Source organism: Nylanderia fulva, unplaced genomic scaffold (genome assembly GCF_048542155.1).
Source record: "Nylanderia fulva isolate GAGA-0341 unplaced genomic scaffold, ASM4854215v1 Scaffold7, whole genome shotgun sequence".
Classification (NCBI taxonomy): Eukaryota; Metazoa; Arthropoda; class Insecta; order Hymenoptera; family Formicidae; genus Nylanderia; species Nylanderia fulva.
Genome location: NW_028190807.1, coordinates 5,504,143 through 5,516,511, shown reverse-complemented (window position 1 = coordinate 5,516,511; position 12,369 = coordinate 5,504,143). Strand labels below are relative to the sequence as shown.

The following is a 12,369-nucleotide window of genomic DNA, read 5'->3' as shown; positions in this document are numbered from 1 at the left end:
ATACGAATATATATTCGGATATTTGTAGGTTATTTTGCGGTTCTTATCTCTCGCGCAGATGCGCGTACCGTTCTTAATTTTTCTATTTTATGAGAAAGAAATGCAAAATTAAACGTGAGAGAACCCTATGTACGATCGATATCGAGTGCATTCCTTTTGGCTTTATAATTACAACAAAGCATGAATTAAAATGACGACAGATGTGTTCGATGCAAATGGCATTTTCCATCGCAGGCACTCGGACAAATCGATAATTATTCATCAAGCTGCATATAATTAACAAAATGTAAACAGAAGAAAATAAATTATTCATCGATTAATTATTCTCGAATAAATAATACCGCGATATTGCAATCGAATCGTCCACGAATAATGTGCGTATCATATGTATACATATTATACATATATATATATATATATATATGTATACAGAAGGGAAATGGCGGAAATTTCGTTACAACAACTTCCGCCATCGTAAGACTCATCGCATCCATAAAGCACAACAATGTATACACACATACCTATATATTCTCTCGTATATAAATCCGACGTATCGTATTGATTCATCGCAGAAATGATTTCAACCACGCCGAGGAAAAATGTATTCAAGTCGGCGTAGTCGAAAAAAAAAAAAAATACATGCAAATCGGAGATCGCGAGGTCAACGTCCTCCAACGCTTACAACCGGCTACTCGACGCGTACATGTGTGATTTTTTCTTTTATGTAACCCTGTGCACATCTATATACATATATATATACGTACACATGCGCATTGATAAACTATACACAGATTATTTTTTATTTCATTAATATATACATATATATTATCTCGCGTTACTTGTTTTTCCTCGCAACTTTGTTTTTTTCGAGAAAAAACGCGAACGAATTTTTCCATAATGACAGCCATATATCGATGACGCCATCGCCGCACTTTCTCGAATGTGCATACATGCATATACATATATATATATAACCGTAACAGTCGTCGTCCGCCATTACTCCCGTTCGCGCCAAATCGCCGATCGCGCTCGATCCCGCGCGCCAAATTCCTGGCGCGAAAGTCCTGGACGCCCTCTCCCTCTCCTTCACCCGCGAGAGAAATGACGGGGGGTGGGGGGAGGGGGAGGGGCGAAAGGGCGGCGGGAGAGAGAGAGGGAGGGAGGTGAAGGAGATTCCCCGAGCCGGGTCTCTCTCTCTCTCTCTCTCGCGCGCGAGGACAAAAGGACGATTTTTCGATACCGGGGCCGATCTTTTGGCGGGAACTCGTCGGCGCGTTCCGACTAGCTTGATCGGGGGCAGCAGGGGGGAGGGGGGAGGGAGGGAGAGCGAGAGAGAGAGAGAGAGAGAGAGAGGGAGACCGCTTAGGACGGCTCGACGAATCGCGTCGCAGTACATCGTCGTCGGTCAGTTGCGCGGCTCCGTGTGAGAGATATTCCTTCTCGGTAAGTTAACTTCGTATGTGCGTGCGTGTGTATTAAATCATAAGCGTATGTACATCGACGACGAGTCGACTTAACGACGACGAACCTCCCTCCCAGTTTCGCGCGCGCGAGAAAAACAGAGAGAGACGGAGATTCTCTCCTCTCCGGAGAAACGAAGCAGCAACATCGTTGCCGGCCGGCCCAGCGTCACAGACAGAGGCGAGAGAGGTGGCTGTGTGTGAGTGTGCGCGCTCGCGCGCGCGCGCGCGTGGTGTGTGACGGAGCGCGCGCGGAGAAGGAGAGAAAGAGAGAGAGAGAGAGAGAGAGTGCGCAGCGGCGCCTACTAATATACGACGATACGGCGGCGAAGCGAGCGAGAGTCGGGAAGCGTGCCGAGTGCACCATAACGCGAGTAGACGGAGCGAGCGAGTGGTGTGCGTTTGTCGAGCATCATCCCGTAGCATCCCGCGCGAGATACGATACGCACGATTCGATATATATTACACGAGATACGAGATAGACGCGACGTGACGTGACGTTACTCCGCGAGACATCGTCGTCAACGCCGCCGCCACGCCACGACGCGTGTAACCAACCGGCAACGCGAAGGAGCCCGCGATTATCGCCCTTTGTTCCGTCTCCGAAGAGGAGCGCGCGTGAGATTTTACGCGATTTACCCTACCTTCGTCGAATTCGCGAGTGCGAGGTGAGTGAGTGCGGTGCGATTTTCTCATATTTATCGCGGATCTCCCGAAGTAGGATTTTTTCCTTCCCTCGCGCGGGAGGGGAAATATTTATTTTTGGGCGAGAAGCGCGCGCGTTCCGCGACGCGAGAGCGACGTGAAAAATTCGTAGGGACCCCGAGGGATTTTTTCGCGACGCCCGCGGCGTCCTCCCGCCGTTACTTGCAGAGATACACACGCCGGTTCTCCCGGGAGCGCGCGCGACTCGTCCTCGCCTACCGCGGCCGAGACGCCGCCGGAGGCGGCCCATACGCATACGACTCTCGCGACGCCATGTTTCGCGCCTCTCTCATGGCGTCCCCGGCGAGCGCGGCCGACGCGTTGCGCCCGTCTCCGTGCGTTTTCCGCTCGTTTCCCGCGCGCGCGAACGATTACGGGGTCGTGAAAAATTCGGGAAAAATTCGGGGAACCCGTTGGGACCGATTTCGTCCTGGGAGAGGATCGTTTTCGCGTCGCCGCGAATCCCCGCGGTCGTTTCGCCGACCCGAGGCGGCCGTTGCGAATTTTGAAAATGGCGGGCGCGGGGAGAGAGAGACAGCGAAAGAGCCTGACGCCGTCCTCGTGATTTTGCGTCTCGAAGAGACGCGCGCTTTTATTTCTCGTGTTATTGGTGAGGTCATTTTTTTTTATTTTTTTTTATTTTTTTCGTTTGGTTGGAGTCGCGCCGAGTGAAATTATTATTTCGACCGCGAGTGTTAATTATGTATACATATATATATATATATATATATATATATATGTATATATGTATATATATGTTTCCTTTCGCGTCGCCGCGTGCGCCATATCGCGGCGACGAGAAAGAGCGTTTTACAACAACGCAAATTATGCGGACGCGCGCCGCCCGTAAACTCTCGCGGAGACGCGCAATTGATAGTACTGATTTTCGCGGCGAGTTTGCGCATCTCTCTTTCTCTTCTCGTCGCGATCCCCGATACTTCGAAGCGCGCGAGAAGAAAATATCGGAAGATCGATAATAGTCATGTTTGCTCTTTTTTTTATTTTGTTTTCTGTTTTTCTGAGATTCGAGACTCATTATCTGTCGCATTTCAATAACAACGATACCCGACCTTGTTTTCTCACATATAAAGTTAATACGTCCTTACACAATTACATTTTATATATACTTTATGCTATATATACACATACACATACACACACACACATATATATATATATATATATACACATGCACGTATGTATGTACCCAGCTAGCCACAGTAATTATTGACATCATTTTGATGTCAAAATGCATCATTTGCCATCAAAATGATGTCGTAATAATTACTGTAGCTATCTGGGTATGTATGTATAGTGTGGAATACATTTGCACAATATATATTTTCTATTATACTTTTTATTTATTTTATTGCCGATATATAGCACTAATTTTGCAAGTTGGAGAATAATTCGCGAATAAAGGACATATTTTTTTAATATCTTGATGGAAAGTATTAAATAACGTACTATTTTTTTTTCAAGTTAACACACAATATGCACATGTATACACAGATGAGTCAGAATTCTTCCGCTTTCTTTGTAGTTTATCTCATTGGAGATGATACAATCTGAAAAGAGAGAAAATATTTGTTGTATGAGTTTAACGATGTTGTTCTTATTTTACAGTGAAAGGGAACAATAAATATGTCGGACGACAATTCGCCTGTGGTAGAAGAGCAAAAGAAGAAGAGGGGTAGGCCTGCCAAGTCAGACAAGAATGCAGTAAAGGAGCCCAAAAAGAGGGGTAGGCCCGCCGCGGAAAAAAATAACGCGGTACGCCCGGCGAAATCTGATAATGAGGACGATGCGCCACCTGGACCTGTTAAAAAAGGAAGAGGTCGACCCAAAGGCTCCCACAAGAAGAAGGTAAACAGCGCTTGAATATATTAATAATTTACATACTTCAAAAAATATAAACGCGCGATTTTCTTGTACGATTAGGAAAGATATATTAAGTCTATGTGCATGTATGAGTATATATGATGAAATGAATGTACAATGAAATTCTGTCAACTTACAGCAAGGACCACCAAAAGGCTCTACTACGCCACGCGGTCGCGGCAGACCGAAAAAGACAGAAGAGAAACCTGAGATAACCGGCGAGGATGAAGACGAGCAAGAAGAGGAAGAAGAAGAAGAGGAGAATTGAAGAAGCATCTTCGGATGCATTAGAGGAGGATGAAACTAACACAGCTGACCTATCCTTCGAAGATCTTTAAACAAAGTCGATTTAATCAAAGTTAAGTTTTTTCAAACACAAGCTTCTTTTTAATCTTTAGTCTGACTCGAGAATTTCGGAGCAAATCAAGTGGTGGGCACTGTTTTAACTAATTATTGGAATTTTAAAATTCTGTAAAATATAATGTACATTGCCACACCCTAACAAATTGAAAGAGAAACGTTGGATACAAAAGTTGTGTTACTCGAATTTATTAAGTTCTTTTTATATTTACTTGACATTACTACTATTAATAATTAATAAAATCATACTTTTAAGTGCTAAGACTACGTATGTGTAACTTTTTTCAACAGTAAAGGACTGGATTAAAATACAGATCTCAAAACTTTTTTTAATTTACACGAAAAAAGTGAGATTTGATAAACTTATTAAAACAAAAATCTCACAGTATAGATAGTATTGTCACATATTTGCTACCTCCTTTTCTCCTACATATGTGTATTACAATTCATGAAGCCAAAAGAAAAAAAGAACTTCATACCAATTTAATATTGTAAGAGATAGAGAAAAAAAATACTTCTTATATGTAACATATGCAGGGACTATTCATTTCTAATTAATAACACTAATATTTGTCATATATTAGTGTTCTATTTCTTATCAATACATTTTCTTAATGAGTGTACATTACTGTCGTTTTTGAGGCAAGCATATGTGTGAATGTCAAATTTGTATTAAAGTAAATAAACTCAAAGTACTCTTATTAATTCTGCGTTTATATTTTTCCAAAAATTTTAATATATATAGTTTAGAAAAAAGTACCAATTTTTTTATATTGCTGCAAAATTGTAGCGATACTTTTACGAATAATGGTATAACATAATTAACTTCTAACTATATGTGATACTGTTTTTAAAATTTATTCATGCAAAAGAAAAAGTGAATGAGAAAAAAACAAAATTTTTAAAAATGATAGAGAAAGCTATAAATATGATTAAATTTTAACATATAATTAATACAGTTATTAAGGAAAACTTTGCATACTTTTATTTTTTTACTATAAAATTAGTTTTATTAAAGTTCAATGTAATATATTGATTGGTTAATATTTTAAAGTTTGTAAACTTGTATAATATTGTTTACAAAATAGTTCAAAATTGAATAGGATACGTGTGCGGTTAAAGTGAGATTGGATTGTAAAGTGGTTGAGGAATTAAAATTAGTAAATATATATTTCTAATATACTATTTTTTTTTAATAAACTTCAATTCTTTTGAAGAACTTTTTGTATAAGAAAAAATATTGCTCTTAATTTGAAGTTATTAATTTCATTAACGCTTAAGAACTTTGTGTGTGGTTCATATATAGAATTGTAATAAATAATAGATATTTAGCTTATGATAGTCACAGAGCATAAAAATGATTTAAATGTCATGCAAAAAATGTGCTATTAATGACCACTGAACAGTTCTGCATTCTCTTCGGTATCCATGGATTGGTATCCTTGCTGTAAAATCAATCAATTCTTATTTTCAAAGTACTTGCACGAGTCGCAAACAGTAGACAATCTTACACACTCGTCTCTGATGTGTACTGTAGCATTCGTCCAACAGTTCAGTCTCCCAGTCGTCCTCCTCCTCTTCTCCAGGGTCAAAGTTGTACATAGGCATTAGTCTATGTCTCAAACGCTCCAACTTGCGCTTCCTCGATATAATTAGCACCTAGAGACAAAATTATAAACAGAGTAAATCACAAGAAAAATCTTATTTATACCTAACAAAAAAGCAGGATATCAAGCTTTGCTAAAGAAAAATGTTGAAATTGTATGATTACACTTTGCATTTATATTCGCTTCTCTCTGATAAAATAATAAGATGATTACTTATAACAAAAAAAAAATATCAAAACATAATATATATACACATTTATAATGATGTATCTTTCTGATTAGTATTAGAGTGCTGTATGCTGCATATTCTTCTAGAACTATTGCTGTGTAAACGAAAACAGGGCAGGGGGAAAAACGTCACGAGGTAATGACAAAAGTGATATCGCTACCCATACCACAGCTGAGAGTATAATAACAGAGACGACCACACCGAGTGGTACGAAAATATATTCTACTCCTTCCGGTGGACCAAATTCGTCGTAGGATTCAGTTGTTGATGTATATATTGCAGTAGTTTTCGAAGTATTAAATGGTATCGCTGTGGGTGCAGACAGTGAAGTTACGGCTGTTTTAGACAGATTCCATAATCGTTGGTTACTTTCGTTCTCCTGCGACAATTCTACATACGTCGTCGTGGACGTGCTCTCGTTGTAGTTCGTACTCGCCATGCTCGTCGAGACTGTCCCGAGGTCGTTCATCAGTATAGTGTACAAAATAGAATCGGTAACGTCTGTCGCATTGAGCTCTCGCATATCATTTGTACCATTATTTTCATGCATCTTATTATAGAAAGCTTTGTTGTTAATTGTGTAAGCTGTTTAACTGTTAGAATTAGTGGCACCGAATAATCTTAGAAAAACTCTTTACAGATGTGGCACATATTTACAGAGTTTACACCTGCATTAAGACACAAGTGTTAATTAAGATTGGCAAAAGTTCTTGTTAGCTTAATGATCATGCATAAAATGAGGCTGTTTGCTCCTTTCGTTATTTCGCGAAATTGGTGTTATATATTATTGGACTATCGAGATAGGTCTACGTACGTAATTTAGATTTTGTGCAAGACGTGGGTATCACAAAGTCGACTATCTTTTTAGTAAGAGCTCTGTCAATAGACACGTGTGCTCTCAATGTAATCCCCCGCCACTGTCACCTGCGACAGCTGCACGTATCATATGCTTGTCGTAGATGCTCTTGTCATTCTTTCTTGAATATATATATATATATATGTATGTAGCAATTTACGCACGTGTCGAGGAAGTGGTCGCCGACGTCAATCCGCTCCAATCATAACCGATGGACTTATCAATAATTGTTCGCACTGCGATTGCAGACAGATAACTTCGTATATATCGGCTTTATTATCGTTAAATGGCGAGAGATCGCGTTGTAAGATTTTACGGCATTCTTACGGATTGTCAAATACCAAATTCCATCTTCCTGTCGCATTATATTCCGGCCGAATCGATACGGTGATCCCAGAGTTCTACTACCGTCCTGATCGTCGCTGCATCGTTAAACGAACCGTCCTTGTTGACGCTCCCCAATGTCTTCATCAACGTCGCGCACATCTCGACATCTCGACGATACTTCGGAGTATGTGTATTTGCTGCTGCGTATCGTTCTCGATGTTTGCGCATGCTGCGAAAATGGCGGCCGCGACTGCGCTTGCGCGAGATTCCTCCGCGGCTCCCCAGCGACATCTCGCGTTGGCGCGCGACAACTAGAATGACAGCTCCCTTGAGATCGGTCGATACTCTCTTTAAATTTTGAATACATGCAATTTTTTATTTTTCTTTACTTTTCCTTCGATGTCATGATAATTAATATCTTATTCATTTGCTTATATCATTTATTTAATTTCGAAAGCACAAGATCTCTTCAATAATTTCAATAACAGCTGATCGGGAGATCTTAGAGGTTAGAGAAATAAGTTTAGAATTTTTTTTTGTTAGGCTAGGATAGTTGTAGAAGTTAGGTTTTGTTACAAGCAGCAGACGACGGACTGGTTCACGCTTTACGTAATGTATGTATGCGAAACACGTGTTTTCTCGCCGACTTGCATCATTCGTTGTTCCATCATGAACGATACATGAAGGCTACGTACGATCCGAAATATTGAATATTTTATAATAAATGTTGCATCGATTGTCATGATTGTACGAAGTTCTCTACACCGAAAGATTTTGACGCGCGACACGAGGTAGTCTTTTGGTTGGAGACCACTTTTTTCTTTATCAGCTCGATGACGCTTCTTGAAATCTGTCTGCTCGGATCAGACACTGAAAGTATAAATTATTACATGGAGCAGAAATGCTTTACGAACAAGAGGAATCTGTTGCGAATCTCTCCAAAAGAGATGTCTTGCTCACATCGTTTATCGTAAGTGTCGTTTCATTTTTTTTACATAATTGCTGTCAATTATAATTATTGTCTGTAATTAGAACTGTTTTACTTCCTCTTATGCTAATCTCTAATTTCGCATTAGATTAATTATTGTGAATTTTGTTAATAAATTTTGTACATCTATATCTTTGTAAATTGATTTTTATTAAAAGTTGTTTATTACAATTTTATGTGGATCTGTTATTTGTGTTAAATTTCTAAATTTCTTAACTCTCTTGCTAATTTATATTAAAATTAAAATATACTTAAAATTTTAAAATAAAAGTCAGCTGATTTAATGAAAAAATAATCACTATTTGACGTCAGTCAGGTGCTCTTGCAGGAATTATTTGTGACGTGACGCTTTATCCATTAGACACGCTTAAAACGCGTTTACAAAGCCAGCATGGATTTTTTCAATCTGGTGGTTTCAAGCAGCTCTACAAAGGTGTTGGACCTGTGATATTAGGTTCTGCTCCATCAGGTAAAACTTAATCTTAAAATATAAAATTACACATGTTGAAAAAGAAATAATATTTTGTTTGTAATATAAATGAATATTGTTATTGCAGCTGCTATATTTTTTATCACTTATGAGGGAATAAAACAGTATTCAAAACCATATGTACCAGATCAGTATCACTTTTTTATGCACATGGCTGCAGCATCATCTTCCGAAGTAGTAAGTGATTGAAGTATTAATCATTGGATAATATATAATTTTTGCATTAGTATATAATGACACAAGTATGTATTATTGTAAATCATATATTATAAATTATATAATTTTAAGCATTACACAAGTATATCGAAAATTATTCAACTTTACATGTAGACTGCCTGTTTGGTTCGGGTACCAGTTGAAGTAATTAAGCAAAGAAAACAAGCGCTCTTGTCAGACACACATCGACTAGGATTAAGAACATTGTATCGCGGTTATGGAAGTACCGTTCTTCGGGATTTACCATTTGGTGTGATTCAAATGCCGTTGTGGGAATATTTCAAGCTTTATTGGAGCCAACAAATGCAGCGAGAGTGCACACCTCTGGAGGGTGCCACACGTGGTGCTGCATCAGGTAATAACTCGAATTACATTATTACTCGGTGAAATAATTTTCTTTTTTAATTATAATGAAAGCTGTACTTATTTATACACAATGTGTTTCTTTTTCAGTTGCTATATCAGCTGCTATAACGACGCCATTAGACGTTGCAAAGACTAGAATTATGTTGTCTAGTACGTCGGCGGAAAAAGAGGAAGTTAAAATATCTACTATGTTGAAAGATGTTTACAGAGATCATGGTGCTAAAGGGTAAGGATTGAGTGGAAGATATCTCTCAATCTAATTCTTAATCTATATTTGTTTTCCATGTTTAATCATGCAACTTTTTTTTAGGCTGTTTGCTGGTTTTCTTCCGAGAGTAACTGGCTTTACTATTGGTGGTTTCATATTCTTTGGAGTTTACGAGCAAGCCAGAGAATTTTGTATATCCTACTTCTCAAAATAGTCATTGTTAGATTAACAAATTTTAAAAAGTTAAAATATAGCGAAACTTTAACAAATTTTGCAAATACATTCTAACAATTGAACTTTCTTTCTTATTCAATGATATTTGCTGGGATCAATTTTAAAAGGTAATTATAAATTAATAAAGTTAGTCAAAATAAAAATTTTTATTGAATTATTACTAATACTCTGCCTAATAAAATTAAAGTTTAAACCTTCTAATTACAAATGATGACAGAAATGTGATTATAAGAAATCAAACATATCACTTAATGACAAAACATCAGTTTTAAACTAAATAACAAAGAATTATATATTTAAGAATATTTCTCGACTATGTATTGTGCAACACTTTAATTATACAACACTTTATATGCACACACATTTTTTTAAAATTGCTGAAATATTTAATTCAGTTTTGTAAGCTCATTGATTGTAAGCTATGCTTATAATTAACAATATTGTGATACAAACTTTGAAGCTATTGAAAATTACTGAGCAAAATAATATATCACAGCAATCTTTAACAATTATATTAAAATCTATTTTATTACATAGTACATTATATATAATCTCAGATAAGATGTCTGATAAAAAAACCGTACAAGAATATAATATCAATACTGATCTTGTTAAATCAGTGTACAACAATACCTTTTCTCAGATTCTCTGCTTAGAACAATTGCTTCTTCGGCCTGTTGCAAATTTTCTGGATTGGAGACGAAATCTTGTATAATTTCGTTGAACAATTCGTCTATAAAAAGAAAAAGGGTAAATAAAATTTTTTGCAAATAATAAGTGTATTTAGAAAGTACAATGCGTCCTTACCTACATTTTCTCCTGTCTTACTTGATGTTGTAAAAAATTTGGTCTGTGTACCCTTTGCATACCTTTCTACAATATTCTGCAGATCTGGATCATCTGATATAAAACCTTCGTCGCATAAGTCTTTTTTAGTAGCGCATAGATATACTTTACAATTTTCTTCAATACTTCTGAGTTCTCTCACCCAGTGTTTCGCTCTTTGGAATGTACTCATCTTAGTAATGTCATAACATACTATAGCAGCCTTTGCGCCACGATAATATGTTCGAGTCATTGCATCATATCTAATAATTAATTACAATAATATTAACATTTAGTATATGTTTAAATATTAAAAATTTTCAGAACAAACATATATATATATATATTTATATAACAAAATTCATGCTTACTTTTCACTTCCTGCTGTATCCCATATTCCCATAACAAGAGATATTCCATTTATTTGTACTTGCTTCGCTGCAAACACAGTGCCTATTGTCTGCGGCATAATTTCAACTGTGTTAATTTGTATATGCCCTCCCTTCCATTTAGACGATTCTCAGTGCAAATTTTAATATTATTTTACAATTTTCTTTCCATAATGTCACGGACTAAGAGAAACAATGTGCTTTGTTAGTGTTCACAATTGATTAGGTCTATTCTTCTTAACTGCAGTTTTTGCAACTTTCTGTTTTTTCTATTTGTCTTGACTACATTGATGACATTAATGAAAAATATTGACTTTTTAGAATTATTTACATAACAAAATTTTCTTTTTAATAGTATTTTATTTGTTCTTCTTCTTCTTTCTGATGTGACTGCTTGGGCTGTATTTTATTTGTGAATTATAATAACAAAATAAATTATAAAATAAATTCAAGATATGTAGCTTAGAGAGATTTTTACAATATCTTTCCGAAATGTATTGATAAATAGCACTGAAATGATTGTAACTGAAGACGCCCATCAAAATATGCATATGTTATATATATTTTTCATAAATATCTCGTCTTTTTCTCTCGTAAATTATATAATTTTATATTTAAGCAAGCTGAAAAGAATAGTCCTATTATCGGGAAGGATTCTAAAAATTCTAAGAACCATCATTTTCATCTTTTCTTTGTTCGAATCGTCTTTTTTATACATGTGTATGTATATATACACAAGTGTAAATTGTAATCGTATTCTAATGAAGGTACTTACATTTTGATAAGGTCTATTGCCGTTGAACGAATCATGCACATATCGTTCCATAAGACTCGTTTTTCCCACCATTGCATTACCTAGCAACACGATTTTTAAATCTACGCGATTCATGTTGGAATTATCAACGTGTGTAACATGTATACGATGAGGTTAGAGGCATCCATCAATCGACGCCTTGGAATGTACTGAGCAGTGCTGAAAGATGCTGGATGCTGTCGAGTCGATGATCGATGACGTCGTCGGAAGTGACTAATTTCAGATTACATGCACGTGAACACCCAGGTGTTGACTTAGTTTTTCACGCATAAATAATATCTCTTATCTTAATTAAATATTTTGTAAAGATATATGTTAAATATCTCTGATATATAATGTAATCATTTGTCGACCCTAGATAGCATATCAATTAATATAAATTAAATAGCGAAAATAAATATGAAGTTGAAAAAA

General features: G+C 36.9%; 4 protein-coding genes across 12 annotated transcripts; 2 read left to right on the top strand and 2 right to left on the bottom strand.

Moving 5' to 3' along the window:
* Positions 1 to 1,359: 1,359 nt before the first annotated feature.
* D1 (D1 chromosomal protein) lies at positions 1,360 to 5,111 on the top strand. 4 transcript variants are annotated; one of them, XM_029315729.2, is made up of 3 exons: positions 1,360 to 1,443; positions 3,792 to 4,031; positions 4,186 to 5,111. In XM_029315729.2, exons 2-3 carry the CDS (start codon positions 3,810 to 3,812, stop codon positions 4,312 to 4,314), a joined length of 351 nt encoding a protein of 116 aa, XP_029171562.2. In that variant the 5' UTR covers positions 1,360 to 1,443; positions 3,792 to 3,809; the 3' UTR covers positions 4,315 to 5,111. The 4 variants fall into 4 exon arrangements, with proteins under 4 accessions (XP_029171562.2, XP_029171563.2, XP_029171561.2 ...); XM_029315730.2 differs by lacking the exon at positions 1,360 to 1,443 and adding an exon at positions 1,484 to 1,660; XM_029315728.2 differs by lacking the exon at positions 1,360 to 1,443 and adding an exon at positions 1,768 to 2,128.
* Positions 3,505 to 7,675, bottom strand: LOC114940922 (uncharacterized). Of its 6 annotated transcripts, none has more exons than XM_029315719.2 (4): positions 7,057 to 7,675; positions 6,403 to 6,910; positions 5,918 to 6,065; positions 3,505 to 3,733 (listed from the first exon to the last, which is right to left on the bottom strand). In XM_029315719.2, exons 2-4 carry the CDS (start codon positions 6,790 to 6,792, stop codon positions 3,648 to 3,650), a joined length of 624 nt encoding a protein of 207 aa, XP_029171552.1. In that variant the 5' UTR covers positions 6,793 to 6,910; positions 7,057 to 7,675; the 3' UTR covers positions 3,505 to 3,647. The 6 variants fall into 6 exon arrangements, with proteins under 6 accessions (XP_029171552.1, XP_029171553.1, XP_029171554.1 ...); XM_029315720.2 differs by having other exon boundaries at positions 6,403 to 7,175; positions 7,263 to 7,675; XM_029315721.2 differs by having other exon boundaries at positions 6,403 to 7,166; positions 7,263 to 7,675.
* Positions 7,260 to 10,704, top strand: LOC114940921 (mitochondrial S-adenosylmethionine carrier protein). Its single transcript, XM_029315717.2, has 6 exons — positions 7,260 to 8,395; positions 8,726 to 8,882; positions 8,971 to 9,080; positions 9,234 to 9,474; positions 9,573 to 9,711; positions 9,796 to 10,704. The coding sequence occupies exons 1-6, from the start codon at positions 8,327 to 8,329 to the stop codon at positions 9,905 to 9,907; spliced, it is 828 nt and encodes a 275-aa protein (XP_029171550.2). The 5' UTR covers positions 7,260 to 8,326; the 3' UTR covers positions 9,908 to 10,704.
* On the bottom strand, positions 10,055 to 12,369 carry LOC114940923 (ras-related protein Rab-24). The gene is made up of 4 exons (XM_029315726.2): positions 11,917 to 12,369; positions 11,124 to 11,212; positions 10,735 to 11,015; positions 10,055 to 10,660 (listed from the first exon to the last, which is right to left on the bottom strand). The coding sequence occupies exons 1-4, from the start codon at positions 12,028 to 12,030 to the stop codon at positions 10,539 to 10,541; spliced, it is 606 nt and encodes a 201-aa protein (XP_029171559.2). The 5' UTR covers positions 12,031 to 12,369; the 3' UTR covers positions 10,055 to 10,538.